This window comes from Aedes aegypti, chromosome 3 (genome assembly GCF_002204515.2).
Source record: "Aedes aegypti strain LVP_AGWG chromosome 3, AaegL5.0 Primary Assembly, whole genome shotgun sequence".
Classification (NCBI taxonomy): domain Eukaryota; kingdom Metazoa; phylum Arthropoda; class Insecta; order Diptera; family Culicidae; genus Aedes; species Aedes aegypti.
In genome coordinates this window covers 103,811,143-103,830,861 of record NC_035109.1, presented here as the reverse complement: position 1 = coordinate 103,830,861, position 19,719 = coordinate 103,811,143, and the positions used below count along the sequence as shown (strand labels likewise).

The 19,719-nt window shown below is 42.5% G+C and overlaps 1 protein-coding gene across 2 annotated transcripts in view; it reads right to left on the bottom strand.

Annotated features, from left to right (window-relative positions):
* Positions 1–316: 316 nt before the first annotated feature.
* Positions 317–19,719, bottom strand: part of LOC5563631 (extensin-1) — a 104,483-nt gene continuing 85,080 nt past the window's right edge. Inside the window, exon 4 of one of the 2 annotated variants that reach the window (XM_021851611.1) lies at positions 317–1,529. In XM_021851611.1, the coding sequence (XP_021707303.1) occupies positions 635–1,529 (895 nt within the window). In that variant the 3' untranslated portion in view covers positions 317–634. The remainder of the gene's footprint in view (positions 1,530–19,719) is intronic. The other variant, XM_021851610.1, reaches the window with a different exon arrangement.

Below are 19,719 nucleotides of genomic sequence, written 5' to 3'. Positions count from 1 at the left end.
ACAGAGAGGCTTGCTTTGGTTGGTAGACTGCCCCCGTGAATGCGGCCCTGACTAAATCAACACTTTCTTAAAGCTGATTAAAGCACGTGGTTGACCTTGCTTCACCCTCCATCCAACAGAGCTTTTCGTGGTAATTTTGCTGATACCCTGCTCTCTTCTTAATTACCACGTTATTTGTAAACGGCCCCTTACAATTTTGGATTTTATATCAGGGTTTTTGACAATTTGGTAGTTTTAAGTTTTTTTTTTCAAGAAAACCTTGAAACATTAATCAAAGACAGTGATATATTTTTGGTTTGTTTAAAGTTCTGTGGTACGGTAACAATTAGCTTTTTATTCAATTAAATAAACAACTGTACAAAATTGAGTACATTGATGAATCACAATTGCAAACACTTTGCATAGGATACATTCCCTAAATTCTATAACGCTGCTGAGCTGCACCTAAATCTCAAGATCCCATCGTATCTGGCGAAAGGAAGCCATCCGTCATCGTCGTCGTCGGTGTGTCTTAAGCACTATTTGGTAAGAGTAAATCTAATTCCATCATATAAATTATGAGTAACTGCACGGTTTCACATTCCGAGGTTTCTTCGTCGTTTCGCAAATCACTACTAATCAGGTAAGATCTTAATTAAAACTTGGCTGCCGGTTGCAGTTTGGTCGTGATGGCACCTGACTTCGACGAAGCGGCAGCAGAAACTGCCCGAGGATGGGAATATCGAACTCCGGCGACGGTTTCTAGGGCTGGGGACCGCTTGTACTGGGTGACGGTTTTGGTTTGCGACAGAGGAACGGAATAGGCAATGGTGTTGTAGGCTGGAGCTGAGGCGGAGGGAATCTGTTGAGGTTGGAGGGAAGGAGTGTGAGATGGATAGAGGGGGTAGGCAGAATGGGAGACTGGGTAAGTTGGTTGGTAGAACAGCTGTTGGTGGGTGGGAGCGTGATGATGGTGGAAGTGTTGTAGCGAAGGACGATAAATTGGGGCGGGTTTGGATGGATATGGGAACTGTTTGACGGGCGAAAGCTGTAGAGAACTTGGGACGTAAGAGTCCAGGAGGCTGGTTGGTTGTTTGTGTTGAAGTCCGAAGTAATTCAGGATTCCATTGTTGGGATGCGTCAGGGATGGATAGTGGGTTTGCGTTTCATGGTGGATTTGGATGGCTTGTTTAGCGGGTGAGTGTGTGAAGTGAATGGTGGGAGGGGAGTTCAGGTGATTGTCCGGAGAATAGTAGACTGGCGTTTCAACGCTCTTCACGATGGAGAATTCAGACGATGGTGATTGATGTCGATGGGGGGCCGGAGTTGACGATGGTGAAGCGTAAATAACTCCAGGGGCTTTTTGAAGTGGAGCTGGTGTCGGCGCCGGAGGACTACTAGTGACGGGTTGCGGGCTGTGTTGTCCGGATTCGCCGTGTGAGTAGGTCTGCACCTGGTTGTCCGGATCGTTCACATAAGCTGCATACTGCTGAGCCGAGTGAGGCTGCTGTTGGTAGAAGGACGTAGTCGGAGGGATCATGATATAGGCTCTGTAAGAGAGAACGAGAAAGAAACACACATGTTAACTAAATCAGATCTCCGATTAGCTCATCTTTGCATAACGTTTTCTTGTTCGCGAAATAAAGCGCTTTTTTCTCGTTACATCTATGGTCGGTCAGTCATGGGTCGCCAAAGCTTGGGAGTGCACGACATTGGTGTGCGTAGGGTTGCGACAAAGTGGAATAGAGGCATTTTTACAAGAAATTATGCTTTGGAGGAATGAAATCAATTTCATGAAATATAAATACAGCCAGACTTCTTTTTACAACCGTTGTAAGGGGCGTAACGAATGTTCACCAATGTTGAAGAATGTGATGCAAGTCATTTAGTCTACATTGCCGTGAATTGCAAGTCAGTCCCATCTGTAAAAGGTAGGCATTGAGAAAATGGTTGAAAAGTTTCCATACGAACATTTAAAAAAATCTTGAAAATTGGAACATGATCAAATCCTAATGAAACAATCTGCTTTTAACTATGATATAGGATAATGTATATAACTTGAACATGCATATAATTTGGACAGGCTAGTCGTTCTCTGCTCATTTCCAATGAGATGGTGAGGAATATGTGTACGGGAAATCATACACACTAAGCTCTTACGGTGAATTTCACCGTAATCTCAACAGCTGAACAGTTCAGTGAAATAAAGCACCGTAATTCCGTCGAAATTTTACGGATTACGGTGATTTTTCACCGAATACTGTAAAAATTTAACGTACTCCGTTAATTTATTTCACCGAACTGTTCAGCTGTTGAGATTTTACAGGAATCCGTAAATTAATTTAGGTGTGTGTATTCCATTATTATTACACTATGCTACTTATTGATAATGACCATTTTTGTAACAATTACGAATTGACGTTAAAAATATTAAAATTGATAATTGTGTCAACAGAACATCTGTGAAATCTACGAATGCAAGAGGATGTTTATTTCAAGAACACATATTAAATGCAGTAATAGCACTTAGAATTGGCATTCATAAAAAGTTGAAAAATTTTCTCACAGCCAATAACGTGCATATAGCAGTTATTACTGAAACGTATCTGAAACCTGGATCCAAACTCAAAAGAGATCCTAACTTTTATGTTTATCGTAAAGATCGACTTGATGGGGCTTATGGGGGAGTTGCAATCATCATTCATAGACGTATAAAACATCAACTGTTTTCGTCGTTTAAACTAAAGTTTTTGAAACTTTAGGTGTTTCAGTTGAAACACAGCTTGGTAAATATACTTTCATAGCTGCCTATTTGCCTTTTCAGTGCTCTGGACAGCAAGTTAATTTGCTCCAAACTGACTTGCGAAAATTGATTCGCAATAAGTCAGAAATTTTTGTCATTGGTGACATCAATGCCAAACATCGGTTCTCAAAGTAATTCCAACGGCAGAATTTTATTTGATGAGTGCTCTTCAGGATCTTTCTCAATTCAATACCCTGATAGCCCTACATGTTTTCCTCTTCTAGAAATCCATCTACGATTGACTTGGTCGTAACCGACTCTAGTCATCTTTGTAGCCAATTAGTTACTCATGCTGATTTTTATTCTGATCATGTCCCTGTTACGTTTCAAATATCCCATGAAGCGATTCTCACTCCTATCAGCTCCACTTTCAATTATTTTCGAGCCGACTGGAATATATATGAAACATCTCTAATCTTGATGTTAACATTTCTTTACAAACAAAACTTGATAATGACAAGGCTCTTGAAACTTTAACAAATTCCATTGTTGAAGCTAAGAGCATTGCAATTCCAAAATGTGAAGTATAATTTAAGTCCGTGATTATAGACGATGACCTCAAACTATTGATCCGTCTTAAAAACGTGAGGAGAAGGCAATTTCAACGAACTCGCGATCCTGCTATGAAAATTATTTGGCTGGATTTGCAGAAAGAAATTAAAAAACGTTTTTCACAATTAAGAAACAAAAAATTTGAAAATAAAATTTCTCAATTGGACCCTGGCTCTAAGCCATTCTGGAAATTATCTAAAATTTTGAAAAAAAAAACCTCAGAAGCCTATACCGGCATTGAAAGAGGAACACAAATTATTACTAAATAATTGCGAAAAACGATCGATCAACGATCAACTTATGGAACATACACTTCGTAGTTGCTACTCCGTGATCAATCAGGATAGTGATATCAGGTCCGTCACACTCGGGCTCAGATTGGGTACCACTTCTAGTACTGCATTTGGTCCCTCGGTAGTGCAAATGGTACCAAAGTTTGACAGATCGCAGTACACTTTTCACGGCATGCTAGATTACCTTATGAGCCATAAAATTTTGAGCAACTGCAATTTAATTTGTCTTTGGTGATATTGCACAGAGAACCACTCAGATGAAGCTTGGGTTTTAGCTTTTTTCCATCTTCAATGTACAATCACACTACCCTTGATATTTTTCGATTGATAACGGCGCCGGCCACGTCCTTATGTCCACCGGGGAGAGGAAGGAAGTTAAATACAGTCGCCTCTCCACATCTCGATATCGAAGGGACCATCGAGATAGGGAGAGATCGAGAAAAAGAACAATAATTTAATGAACACTAGATTGAAAATCACTCCGTTACTAGGAAAATAATAAACAAACAAACTTCATTTCAAGTTTCTAAATTGTTCTGAATTGCTTAAATCTGGTCTAGTAATCTTTGATAATGTTCATATCGACATATGGAAAGAAAATTGGGAACAAGCAATCAACAGGAAGACATCGAGATATGGAGATATCGAGATAAGGAGGATATCGAGATATGGAGAGAGAAATAGTATGCAGAATGAAGGGACCGAAGCAATCATCGACATAGGGAGAGATATCGAGATGTAGATATCGAGAAGTGGAGAGTCGACTGTAGTTAGCTGTTGTTACTAGAAAACCGGTAGAAGATTATGTTATCAAACAAAATTTTCACAGGCGGCATTTAAAAAGCCCCAAGGAAAATTGTACGCGAGGGAGCTAACGGGACGTAATAAAACACGGCGGACTACTTTTTCGAACTAAAAATGGACTGTATTAATTTACTTTTAATTTTACTTTTAGTGAGCACACCTTTTACGACCGATGGGTCAGACGACTGTACTTTTTCTATTTTTCTTAGCGGAAAAGGAAGTGGAGTAATGTTGGCAGCGCGTGACTGCGATGATGAAGTTTGCGCTGCAAGGGATGTGCACGAAGTCTACACAGCGTGTAGGGATGGTCTGCACGCGAACATCCACCCGGCCCTTGAGGCGGATGCCTCAATCCATAGGAAGCGGAACCAGCTTGTGCACCGCTCGCTGATACTCGTTCTGTCCACGTCGTACAGTAACTGTGCGTACAACACCGTACTGATCCGGATGGGTAGCGACAATTCTGGCGAGTTCCCATGCCGCTGGCGATGTGTTCTCATTTTTGATCAGGACCAACTGCCCCGAACTCAGGTTCTGCTGCACTGATTGCCACTTGTTACGAGGTTGAAGTGTGGCAACATATTCGTTCCTCCATCGTGCCCAAATATCGTCCACGTGTCGTTGTACACGTTGCCATCTGTTCAGACGACCCTCCTGGATGTGGTTGATGCTCGGCTCGGGAAGCAAATTTAGCGGTTGGTTGATGATGAAGTGCCCTGGCGTTAGGGTCTCGTATGAGTCGACCGATGATGATAGCTGGCATAACGGACGCGAATTCAAACACGCCTCAATTTGCGTCAAGACGGTTGAAAGCTCCTCATATGTAAGTGTTGTGTTTCCAAGCACGGCTCGGAGATGCTTCTTAAAACTTTTCACAGCGGCCTCCCAGATCCCCCCCATGTGGGGAGCGGATGGAGTGATGAACTTCCATTTTATTTTCAGATCCGAGAGGTATCGACTCACTGCTTGGTTGAATTCCGGTGATTGCAGATGTTCACGGATGGCTCGATCAGCACCCACGATGTTTGTTCCGTGGTCAGACCAGATTTCGCTACAAAGACCACGACGACCACAGAAGCGTTTCAAGGCGGCCAAAAATGCATTTGTCGAAAGATCGGAGACCGCTTCCAAATGTACTGCCTTTGTTGCAAGGCAAACGAAGACAGCGACGTAACCCTTAATAGTCTTTGCCGTTCGAAGGTTAGATGAGCGCAGCAGGATTGGGCCTGCATAGTCGACACCACAGTGCACGAAAGGACGGGCTGGAGTTGTGCGGACAGAAGGTAGACTTCCCATCAGTTGGGTGGCAGTTTTCCCTTTCAACCGACAGCAGCGCGTGCAGCTCGCCACAGAGCTACGTACCACCGTTTGGCAACCAACGATCCAGTATCTCTGGTTGAGCGTTGCAGTCATCAAAGTTGGCCCTGCGTGCAAATTTCGAAGATGAGTTTCTGTCAGAAGCAACTTGGTGTACTGGTGCTCCTTCGGGATAATAACCGGATGGCGAACGTCGTACGGTTGGCTGGAATTGTGAAGGCGACCACCAACCCGCAGAGTGCCATCAGCATCGATGAAAGGAAACAGACTTTTCAGCTTGCTATTGCCTGGAAGTGGATCGTTCTTGACCAGACAATCGATTTCCTTCTTGAAGCAGTCGTGTTGAGCAGCTCTTGCCAACTGCAAACAGGCGTCGTTGATTTCCTTCGGTGTTAGCGGTCCTTCCAGTCGGGCCGCACCACGTTGACGAGCCAAACCATTGTGACATAGGCGATTGATCCAGCACAAGACGCGCCGAATGCGAGTCAAATCGGAGAAACGATTAAGCAGAAACGTCAGTGTTTCGTGACCACCCCTGGAGGGCGGCGTGGCATTGGCAAACAAGCAGGTCACCGATGTTCGCTGTTCAAGCAATTCGTCCTCCTCAACTAAACGACCTGGTTGGGCAGGCCATTTGTCTTCCGTCTCTGAGAGCCAGCCGGGGCCCCTCCACCACAGGGGATGCATCAAGAGTTCCAAAGGTGTGATGCCACGTGATGCGCAATCAGCTGGATTATCTCTTGATGACACGTGTCGCCAGTGGTTCCTCGGGAGATGTTGCAAAATCTTCGATGTTCGATTGGCCACGAAAGTCTTCCACTTCCTTGGCACCGAAGAAAGCCAATGCAGAACGATTTCAGAATCGCTCCACGCAAATATTTTTACTTCTAGGTGTGAAAACGACTCCAGTACCTTGACCATCAACTCGACGAGTAGCTCGGCCGCCATCAGCTCCAGACGTGGCAGCGATATTTGGAGTATGGGAGCCACCCTAGTCTTGGCCACCACAAGGTTCGTTTCGATTCTTCCTTCTTGGTCCACGGTACGCACGTAGACGACAGCAGCGTATGCAGCTTCAGAAGCATCGGCGAATCCGTGGAGTTGTAGCTTACTTCCAGAGTGCGGAATCCATCTTCTGATTCGGATTCTCTCGATATGGTGCAGCGTATCCTTCAAAGCTATCCACTCTTCCAGGATGAAAGCAGGAAGTGGATCGTCCCAACTCAAGTCGTAGAGCCATAGATGTTGGAACAGTATTTTCATTCGGATGACAATCGGTGCGATCCACCCGAATGGATCGAAGAACTTCGACGAATCGGATAACAGCTGACGTTTGGTATTTGTGCTATCGATGTCGAACGTGAGTTTGAAGGAGAACGAGTCTTCTTGCGGGTTCCATCTGATCCCCAAAGCTTTGACGGAATCATCTTCTTGGGGTAACTTCAAGTGGATGGGATCATCCTGTACCGCATCAACTTCTAATATCTGCGGATCGTTGGAGCTCCACTTGCGCAGAACGAAGCCCCCATCGTTGAGTACTTGAACGATGTCGTTGCGAAGAAACTTGGCTTCCTCGATGGAATCCGCCCCAGAGAGCAGATCGTCCACGTAGAAATTTTTCGGAATCCGCTCTGCCGCCATCGGATGAGTTTCCTTGTTATCAGCTGCTACCTGTTGTAGGGTCGCCACAGCTTGGTACGCCGCGGTCGCCGTACCGTAGGTGACGGTCAGCAAACGATAATGTTCCAGAGGTTGCTCAGGATGGTTGCGCCACACTATTCGCTGGAAATCGGCATCCTCCTTGGCGACAAGAACTTGCCGATACATCTTTTCAATGTCGGCACAGAAGGCAATCTTGTAGGTGCGCCAGCGGGTGAAAACGTTGAAGAGCGATTCGTTCACGTTCGGTCCCACTAGCAGGCGATCATTCAGTGACACCCCGGAAGCACTCTTGCTTGAGGCGTCGAAAACGACGCGAAGTTTCGTCGTTTCGCTGTCCACTTTCCACACACCATGATGCGGAAGGTAGAAGGATTTTTCCGGTGCGACCGCCACCTCGCATGGCGGTATCTTCTCCATATGACCGAGAGCCTCGTACTCAGTCATGAACTTCTGGTAGTGCTGTTGTAATTCTGGATCGATGCTGAATTTTCTCTCCATGGCCTTGAACCGCTGGATGGCAGCGGTAGCTGATTCGCCCAGTTCCGGCTTGGAACTATCGAAGGGTAGGCGAACTGTATATCGTCCAGTTTCATTCCGAGAGAGGGTGGAGTGAAAATGCTCAACAGCGCGCAGCTCGTCCGGGGTAAGCTGCTTGGATTTAGGCACTTCTTCCACCTCCCAGAATTTCCGGAGCGTTCGATCCAGATTCATGGTTGCTGTTAGTCCGAGCATCGCACGACCTTCGGTGACATGCGACGTGTTGAAATGACCACCAACCAGGTAGCCGAAAAGGTCGATCTTACCACACTTGTTGTAGGTTGGGTCTGCGAGTGATGCCTCGTCTAAGGCACCAGTGTCGATGTCAAAATGTTGACTCGGTTGATCCGGAACCAGATGATTCACAATCAAGGCTTCCACCACGATGACGATACGATCGTCGAATCGCGATGAGATCTGTAGTGTGACCGCTCCTGTTGTCTTGCTGGGCTTCCCGTCGGTGATGCCACTCACGAGAATGTTGGCGTTGCGCCTTTCCAGCCAAGACGTTCGAAGGCTGGTTTGCTGATGAGCGAATTCATACAGGCAGAGTCCACCATTGCCCGTACTTCGTGGAAGACGTTGTTCTTCCCCAACACTTTAACGACAGCCGTAGGCAGCAAACTGAGGAAGTTCACTGGACAGCTGGTTTTGAGATCCGCGACATATGATGCCACAGAATCCGCATGTTCCGCTTCACCTGAATGTTGCTGATTTGCTGCTGCTAGTCCTTCGCGGGGCTGGCCGGAATCGGAGGCAGAGCTGTCACCACTTGTGCAAAGCAGTGAGTGATGTTTTTTCTTGCATTGTTTGCACACCACTGCAGACGTGCAGTTTTTCACACTATGGGTCACTTTAAGGCAATTGAAGCAGAGCTTGGCTCGTTGCACAAAATCTCGACGGTCATTCGCTGCCATCCTTTTGAAGCTGGCACACTGGTATATGGTGTGAGCCTCAGAGCACTGCGGGCAAGGCTGCTGAGTGCTTGCAAGGAAGCTTTGAATCTGCTTACCGGGTTTCGTGCTTTGGTCCACTCTTCAATCCTGCTCCTTCTTCGTTGCGGTGTCGGCCCCCTTCTTGGAAAAGGACGCGCAAGTTTCCAAGGCATCGCATCGTCGCTCAAGGAACGTGATGAAATCTTGGAAGCTAGGATTCTCCTCGTCGACTAGCTTTTGTGCCCACAACGAACGGGTTTCTCGGTCGAGTTTCTCCAACAGCAAATGAATCAGCCATGGGTCACGGGATTCGTATTGCTCTCCCAGAGCCTTGAGCTGCCGCACTACTTCATCCGACGTTGAAACGAGCTTTCGAAGTCCAATGAGCGTTGGCGCATTAAACGGCGGCTGGTCCACAAATTCCTTGACAAGTGCCGCGACGGTGTACTTCTTCTTGTCGTAAAACTCGTTCAGCCTCTCCCATACTTCCACATAGTTGGCGTCGGTGATAGTGAAGGAACTAACCAACTTTTTCGCTTCTCCATCCAAGTGGGAAAGCAGGTACTGCAGCTTCACGGAGTTTTTGATGTTTTTCGAATGAATGCAGCTTTCGAAAAGATCCTTGAAGGAGGTCCAGTGTTTCCGGTCGCCTTTGAAGACCGGGAGGGCAATCGTTGGCAAGCGTACTTCGAGTGGAACTTGGCCTCCGGACGCTTGAGCGTCAGCAACCGGATGGGAAAGACTCACGGAACCGATTTGGCCAGCCAACTGCGACACGTTGTTCGAAGCTGCAGCCTGGGACGTCATTAGGATTCGCTGCGAATCCAGAAGCAACCTGATTGCCTCTCGTAGATCATCCGCTGGTTCGACGATTGTTCCTTCACTGCTTCCGTGGGGGTTATGTTCCTCGAGCAGCTTCATGTAGCGCCCTTTCACTTGGTAGTATAACTCCTCGAATTCCAACCGGTGGTTGAAAATCGAGCTGATTTCACCAATCGCTTCAGTTTGATCTTCGATTTCACTTTGCACCTTATCAAACTGTTCACAAAGCTCGGAAAGTTTGTGCATGCGCTCCTGCACTTCGCCGACAGGAGGCTTCCGTTTTTCCACCGCACTCACGTTACTCAGCTCCCACTTCATGCGCTCGAAAAGCACATTGCGGCGTTTCCGAATAGCTTCCATAGCGGTTTCGCGAAATATCCGGCGATGAAGGTCCAAAATGTACGCGAGGGAGCTAACGGGACGTAATAAAACACGGCGGACTACTTTTTCGAACTAAAAATGGACTGTATTAATTTACTTTTGATTTTACTTTTAGTGAGCACACCTTTTACGACCGATTGGTCAGACGACTGTACTTTTTCTGTTTCTCTTAGCGGAAAAGGAAGTGGAGTAATGTTGGCAGCGCGTGACTGCGATGATGACGTTTGCGCTGCAAGGGATGTGCACGAAGTCTACACAGCGTGTAGGGATGGTCTGCACGCGAACAAAAATACAAAAATATAAAAGTATTTATATGTTTGGAAAAATATTGTGATTCTCGTTCTGTTACCCCTTTTTAATCCCTACCTTATCGTATTCGAATTTCCTCTCAGATCGCCTTAAATCTATCATTCCCTCTGGATTCCATTATGATAATGTGACCAGATGTGTCCCGGAAAAAATCCGGGACGCTTATCAGATCTCATCCCCAATGAAGCGCTGTCTATATTTGACTTGTAATTTACATTCATATCCAATCTAAGACATATACTAAATACTAAGTTAACTGAAATAAAAAGTATTGACACTATACTGTCAACTTGAAAATTGCTCTGTCCTGAATAATCCGGGACGTCTGGTCACTTTACATTATGCCACACTCTTACACGGATTGTGCTACTTTTCCCCGAATGTAATTTCTCCAAATGCCAGTTCCCCCGAATGACCCTTTACCAGAGTTGCTCGCTGTCACTATCAACGCTTCAAATTTGCTGATTTGTACAGGCCGACTGCGATACAATTCGGATCAATCTATATCACATCAACATCATGCTGTCTACTCCATCACAAGTGCATTGATGGCGATAGACTATGGATATCACTGATGGCATAAGTTCAGCCTCAAATTAAGCAGTTAAAATGGCAAGTTATCAGTACAATATTTTTGACAGTGTTGCAGATAGAATGAAACTATTTGTTGGTCACTGAAAAACAGTAATGGCATGGATAATTACCACGTGGTCACTCATTCCGCAGTGATTATGATCTAGAGTGCGATGTCACATCACTGCTGTTGGTTGTAAAATCAAAGTGATATTGATAGCTCGCAAGTGATAGTGATAGTATTAGACCATCAGCCATCAGCTGATATGATTGATATTAAGCAACTCTGCCCTTTACCCCGAAAGACCATTCCCCGAATGAAGCGTTTCTCCGAAAAGTTTTTAGCACTAATAATTGTCATAACTTTTTGCATTTTATGGTGGTGAAGGAACCGGTAATCGGATATGCACCTTCTTTAGTTGGAATTCGGGGGAAAGTAGCACAAACCTCACATCAAAAAATATTTTGGAACTTCATACGACTTTGATTAGTAAATGACAATTCATGTTTTCTTTCGTGTTGTGGTTCCTGTTTAATAAGATTTGTTTGCAGCTACATTAAAGAACAGTATTACCATTTGATTATCCATTAACCCATATAGGCCAGAGTGAAAGCAACAACACTAAAATCCTCACCGCTAAGCGAATACTTAAGGTGAAACAGTTTGGAATCTAACTTCTGAGATTGCACTGAAACTTTGAAAGCACTAATCTCGCGAAGGAAGCATCCAACAACAGTTCACTTTTTATGTTGGATTTGTGCACTAGTAGAAAGCTTAAAATAAGAAGATCAGGAACGTTTACCTACTATTTCTCCAGTTTAGAAGGTTTGAAAACGCGAGTAGGGTCAGAAGTCGGCCATTGTGACGGCCTTCTTTGGATTCCGAGATGTTTCACCTTAACGGATCCAAATTTGTTTTTCAGTTTACTGGTACACATATCTATTTTCTAAAAGTAGGAAAAGTAAATCTGGAACATTCCTGTGGCTAGAGTTATTCCGGTTGGTCACCATGTCAGGTCGGATGAAAAAGGGATGTTTTTTGGACATGCCGAATTATCTCTTCTGCCATAAATTGTTATTCGTATAAATCATTAAGATCTGATATTATTATTATTATTGTTGTTATCTTTATTAACGAGATTTACAGCCCAATTAAAAAGATCTGATGCAGTCAAACCTCCATGAGTCGATATCTGAAGGGACCATCGTATCGAGTAATAAAACATATATGAAAAGGAAAAAAAAAACAAAAAAAAGGTGTTTGAGGGGACCATCATAGTAACCATGAAATTTTGTTTTTAGTATGGTTCCCTGAGTCGATATCGAGTCATGGAACATCGACTCATGTAGGTTTCACCGTATTCTACATTATAAATGAAGAGTTTTCTACCATTTTGAATAAAGCAGATGTGGTCGTCACTCAGACTTAATGCCTTAAAGAGCCGACTATAAATTTGTTGGATAATAAACCGTTTAAATTCTCTAAATGTGAATATTAAACATTACAGTTAACTAAAACTCGTTTCAATAAGCTTGGCACAGATGTTTAGATAAAAATTGGTCATTTTATCGTAAATTTAAGGCCTCCCGGGACTTAAAAAGGGACATGTGTAGGATCAATCAAATGCAGGAAAGGGATCGCCCGGTCATTTATGAGGTCCTTTGACCACTTTTAGAAACAAGATATGTGTACGAGTATACTAACAAAAAAATAATTGAAATCCAATAAGAATTCGCTTAGCGGTGAGAGTTTTAGTTTTTTCCTTTCACTCAGGCCTATATGGGTTAAAACGTTAATATGAATTTTGGGTTTAAAAATGATCGTAAAACGAACCTACGTAAAAATAAGTTGAAGTATACCATTAGACATCATGTTAGGGTGCCCCCTTTACCAACAATACGCCGTTGTTGATGAACATGAGCATGAGAAAAAAAAACAAAAAAACGACAACCAGCAAAATCAAATAAACGGTCAAATGTGGCAGCCAGCGGTTGGTCACGGCGGCAAGCATTTCAGCGAGGCGCACCGCACGCTGAGCAGTTTATTTTCTGCTGCAATTGCTAATAAATTGCGGCACAATAAATTGGAGTAAATTTCCTTGGCAGTTTTGCTCAGAGCAGATAGAGAAAGAAGACACAAAGAAGCGGCCAGCATGCCAAGCATCTTCTTTCTTCAGCTCTTTAGGTCTGTAGGTTTTGGGTTTTGTCCATTTGGGTAGGTGAGTGTGCCAATAATGAGCAATTGCGTGGTTATTAGTTTTTTTTTATGTGGGGTTTACCTGATGGAAATGTGATTGAAAGAAAACAACTCGAATGACTATGGTAATGTCGGTGGCCCTGCATTTAATGATGATTGGAGAAGGATAAATACATACATGCATACTTGTTCCCTTCGATTGATGAGTTGGCGAATTGTGTGCAAACTTTCCAATTAATTCATTATAGTTGGCGCAATGTCGAACCGTTTCTTGGATACTATTTTTTGGATTGTTTTAAAATAGTTGTCAAGGACATTTTTTTATTGCGAAATAAGATTGAATGTTAGATTGTCTTTTAGTTATTTCAAATTAAAGAATTCCTTGAATTATAACAGTCTAATTCATTTGGTGTACCCCCAAATAACTAAGGCCGTTGAGGAGTCAGTGTGCTTAATAAGTAATTGTTATATGATAATTGTAATTCTGTTGTGATATATTTGTCAAACACTTTGTCACATCTGGAGATGGATCAGTAATTAGTATGTAAGTTCGGGGGCTTTCCTTTTCCGAGTGGTTAGAGTTCGCAGCTACTAAGCAAAGCCATGCTGGGTTTGATTCCCGGTCGATCCAGAATCGTAATGGAAATTTCCTTGACTTCCCTGGGCATAAAGCATTATCGTACCTGCCACACGATATACGAATGCGAAAATGGCAACTTTGGCAAAAAATAACTCTCAGTTAATAACTGTGGAAGTGCTCTTTAGAACACTAAGCTGAGAAGTAGGCTTTGTCCCAGGAGGACGTAACGCCAAAAAGAGGAAGAAGTATGTGAGTTTATACAAACACTCTTGACCTTCAGATCTACAAGCCTCTAGATGTACAGGGGATAGGCAAAATGATTGAGATAGGCAAAATTTTGCCCAAATTCAAATGCTTATAACTTTATGAAAAATGGATGAAATTGGATGCATCTGGAAGCAGTCGACGGCAAATTTGGTCCAGTTTTAGGAACTTCCTTGACCATGCATATTGGCTACTGGACACCGGAGATGTTCCGGATTTTCTGAGGTCATGTCCAAATGTCATTTTTTCTGTCGCTTGTATTTTTGTGTGGTGTAAAGTTAGATAGATGTTTGAAATTTTCCTAGAAACTAGAACTAGGGTGCAGAGCTACTTGGGCACTTCCATGATTCACTTTGACATGGGGGGTTTTTGTGGGTCGAATTTTCTGAAACTTTGCAATAAGAAGCACATCAATGCGACGCATATTGTGGCCAAATATGATTTCAGTAGCTTTCAAAAAACCCAACGGCCGAGGTGAATCAAAAGTGCCAAGAATAGGATCCGGCTCCCTAATAGGAAGTTGAATGCCACCGGACGCATTAAGATTAGTTGGAAATCTTCAGAAATATGACCATTTCCGTAAAACTGGTTCCGGAAAGCATGGTCAGTCATGTTTGTATTTCCAATCATGTAAATATTATCCGGAGCTATATCCAAGCGGACACCAACCTTAAAAATGATGTTTCCTGCAGCGTATTCAGAACCATTAGATGCACAGACCACTCTATAAAACGTTCCAGGTGCCCCGGGGGATGTGGCCGATTCGGAACATGTCCGTTCATCTGTTTAGAATCACATTCTACCATAAACAGTAAGATCCATGTGACTTGGAAAATGGCGAGCATTTTCAGAACCACAAGATATAATAATCACTCTATAGTATATTCCAGGGGCTCCTAGAGATGTGGCCAACTCGAAACATGACCTCATCCCCCAGGGCCCATGGAACCTACTATACAGTGGTCATATAAATAAGTTGCGCTGTAAATACTTCTATTAGCATCACCTTCTAAAATCTTGATGTTTTTACCCATATTGATGTGTTTTCGGACATGTTTTGAATTGGCCACATCCCCGGGGCACCTGGAATCTACTATAAAGTGGTCATGGCAGCCGGTGGTGCTGGAAATGCTTCGGAAAGCATAACCTTTGAAAATCATGAAGTTTGATGCCCATATTGATATGGTTCCAGATATGTTCCTAATTGACCACTTCCCCCAGGGCACCTGGAACCTTCTATAGAGTGGTCTGTGCATCTAATGGTTCTGAATACGCTGCAGGAAACATCATTTTTAAGGTTGATGTCCACTTGGATATAGCTCCGGATAATATTTACATGGTTGGAAATACAAACATGACTGACCATGCTTTCCGAAACCAGTTTTACGGAAATGGTCATATTTCTGAAGATTTCCAACCAATCTTAATGCGTCCGGTGGCATTCAACTTCCTATTAGTTCTAGTTTCTAGGAAAATTGCAAACATCTATCTAACTTTACACCGCACAAAAATACAAGCGACAGAAAAAAATGACATTTGGACATGACCTCAGAAAATCCGGAACATCTCCGGTGTCCAGTGGCCAATATGCATGGCCAAGGAAGTTCCTAAAACTGGACCAAATTTGCCGTTGACTGCTTCCAGATGCATCCAATTTCATTCATTTTTCATAAAGTTATAAGCATTTGAATTTGGGCAAAATTTTGCCTATCTCAATCATTTTGCCTATCCCCTGTAGAAGCGTGCAGTTTATACTCAAGCAGACTCTAAACTCAGTATACCAATTCATTGCACATGTTCGCAAAGATGACCTAAGCGACACTGACGTTTGTTATTTGAACGACGGATAACGAATGCTCTAAGATTTTTCTGCGCAGATATCTAGACGAGGGTTAGAACGCCCTATGGTATATTATTAGCAATCAAACGCTGAACAACATACCATTTTGTCTCAAATTCTAATCATGACTAATATTCAGAACAAACTACTTTTTATGGAGATTTTTCAAGGAAACCACTCCAATTTCTTCACATAATGGTCAATCCTTTTATGATAGTTAGTAGATGTGAAAATATAATTTCCTACCTTTGAAATTGCTTCTGTTCGGAACAAAAGTCATGTTCTGAATTTGAGACAAAACGGTAGTTAGAATGCTGGAATTGTTAATGGCGCTTACATCTCGCAAACAGTTGCAGGCAGTTCAAGTAATATCAACTTCAGAGGAAGAAACGTAACCAGTTATTTCTTGAAGATTAATGAACAATTACGATTCTTTGGACCAGAACTTCGCAGATTTGATCGAGTATCCTGGTAATTTGCATCAGTCGTTGACTCAAAAATTCACAGAAAATAGCTATAAACTTTGAGCATTGACTTTCGAGAGATCATGTTATGGTCTGCACGAGTACTTGAACAGATGTGAAAAGTTCTCGTAAATCAAGATTTCAGTGTCTAAAATCGAAGAATTTGGGTCAAACATTGTTTAAAACGGCTTTGGGACTAATGTACACTGCAAGGGTAATGTACACTTCTAGGGAAATGGCAAAATTGCAACTCAAGCTCAGGATCGTTTTTATGACGCAAAACCCTACCTTCAAACTATATTCAGCAGAACCATCTGTAGACAAATCCACGTGGATCACACCATCGCTTCAAACCTTCAGATTCCAATCGGATATCTTTGCCATTGAATGACCCCGACAACCATATGTACATACATCAGAAAAAGTGAGCAAAACTTCTTGACTGTCTCAATTGGCTGGAGGTTGGAGGCTACGCAACCTCTTACTGTCATGATTCGGGGGAAGGTCACACCGGACCATTTCCCAAACCACCTTCGGTCGCGCGGTCAAACCATGTCTGTGAGCACGTCTCTTTCTTTCGGCTTCAGAAATGCACGCGCCTGACCGTACGCCAAATCCAAGAAAGACCTCGATTGCATTATGTTTCCATCAAACAACCAGATGAGCTTTTAGGTCCGCGCCAAAGTTTTGCCCACGGTGCTCCTCAAACCCGTATAGAATCGAAAACAAATCATCATTTAATCTGCGCACACTAGTTGACTTCTGTAGCTGTTAGCATGTCTAGGCAAAACTTAAAAACAAATCGTAGGGCCCGTTTGACGTAACGTCTTTTTGATAATATAAGCCCACAATTTCTAAGAAAACTGTGGTTCATTTTTCGGCATTATAAGAAGGAAAATACCGTCAAATCTTGGTTCTCAGTTTGTTTTAAATAGTACCGTTTTGATTCATATTACGGACAGCTTAAAATTCCGGACACTCTACTTTGTATGGGAAACTTTTCACACGAAATATTTCAATATTTGTCGTTCATGGATATCTATTAAAATTTAGAATGCTCAACTACCTTACACGTCTCTCTAGTAGCAGATAATTTCTGAACATGGTTTTCCGGTGAAACTAATTAGGCTAATACGTGCTACGCTGGATAGTTCAGATCAAGTGTTCGGACCGCAGACGAGGTGTCAACCTCGTTCGTGACGTTAGACGGGTTGAAGCAGGGAGTCGCACTTTCAAATTTACTGTTCAACATTGCACTCGAGGGTGCTATTAGGAGATCTGGCGTGCAGAGAAATGGCACTATTATCACAAGGTCGCACATGCTCCTTGGCTTTGCGGACGATACAGACCTAATTGGAATCGATCGAAGGTCAGTGGAAGTGGCCTTCGTACCGAGGATATGCCTGACCATTAATTCTACCAAAACTAAGTACATGGTTGCAGGTAGAAATAGAGTCAGGCATGGTGGTGTAGGTGCTGAGGTAGTGTTTGAAGGGGATGTGTTTGAAGTTGTTGAAGAATTTGTTTACCTTGGAACACTTGTGACATGTCACATCGACGTTTCCCGCGAAGTGAAAAGAGGTCTTGCGGCTGCGAATAGGGCCTTTTACGGACCATGTAACCAGCTTAGGTCTCGCAGCTTGCAAACGGAAACAAAATTCGTATAAAACATTGATTCTTCCGGTGGCTCTCTACGGGCACGTGGACGTTGAAAGAGTAAGACCGGAAAGCTTTCGGTGTTTTCGAGCGTAAAATTCTGCGGACAATACCCGATGGGAAACTCGAAAATGGTGTGTGGCGCAGATGCATCAATCACAAATTGTATCAAGTGTACAAAGATGCGAATATTATCAAGCGTAGAAAATAAGGCAGACTTCAGTGGGCTGGTCACTTAGTGCGAATGTCGGAAGAAAGAATTGCGAAAATAATATTCTGCAGGGAACCAGGTAGAGGTCGGTGGCTCCGGGGAAGACCACGAATACGCTGGCTGTACGCAGTGGAAGAGGACCTGGCGATCCTAAACGTTCGGGGCAACTGGAGAAGTTTCGCCCAAGACCGACGAAGATGGAGCTCTACAATACGCCCGGAAATGGCGTGACGCTACGCTGTAGCCGTCAAGGTAAGGAAAGTATGCAGGTTTCCAAAGTTTAATTAAGCTATCAATAGGAAAAATACAAGAGCTGTAAGGAGTGTATCGAAAAGTAGTCGCAAACATTCAAAACGGTATATCTCAGAGCAAAGTTCATATTTTTGAAAGCTTTTTTCACGCAAATCTTCATCATTTCATCAAAAATTGAAGCAGTCAAAAAAATATTGAATAATATGCAGTCTTAATATAAATACAGCAAGGTTTATAAAGCATGGAAAATAAAATCTTGCACAAAATTCCATTTTTGAAGTGTCTTCTGAAAATTCGATGATTTGTATTGAACAAAATGTATATCAAACAAAATAGGATGAAAAGCTTATTTTATCGGAAAATATGTTTACTTCACACAGCACGTAAAAGAAATTCAAAAAAATAAATTATTACTCTAAAAAAAGCTCAATTATTGGAACAAGGTCGGTTTTAGAAAGTCACTTTTGTTTAATCAACTTTTGAAGCTCTGTCATATACAGCGGTAATTATATAGAGTAACATTTTTTGCTAACGTTACTTCATAAATATGCAAAGAAACTTTTCCAATCAAAAGACAATTTTTTATTCATTACAATCATTCGATATTAGCATTAACGTGTAGAAAGAAAAAATCAAAAAATCAAGGACCTCCTTTGAAAATCGACTTTTTTCGATTTTTGTATTTGCTCTTAAATGCTTGTTAATGATTTTTTCAAAATATTTTTTACACTATGTCATGAAAGTTGTGGCACAGAATATATTAGCATAAAAAAAAATCATTTTTTCTTAAAATTTAACACATTTATTAACATATCAATTTTTTCAGAGGTGTGCAAGATTTTCATCGACATCTGTTAGTAATTTGCAAAATTATCTATCAAAATGCCACTTTATTGAAACAATATCACCGCATCATCATTTTTAAACACATTGTAAAGCATTTCTGATCAAAACATTGTTTGTATGTTCAACCCATTATTTTTGTTTTGAAAGTTTGCGACTACTTTTCGATACACTCCTTAAGAATTTTGACGTCATTTTCTGAATTTGGGGACACAAATTTAGTAGACAGAGAAGTTATTTTCTTTAATTTGTTTCAAAATATAGCGATGAATTATCAAAGAAATTATGTTGCACCCGAAAAGTTGATTTCAGATGTATGGCGTCTTCAGAGAAGTTGTTCGAGGTATTGTTCAATGACAAAATGTATGATTTATTTTCATATTGCTATTTGTTTTATTGTAGAATATCTTGACGAAACCTACGTGAAGTTTCTAAGGAAAATCAT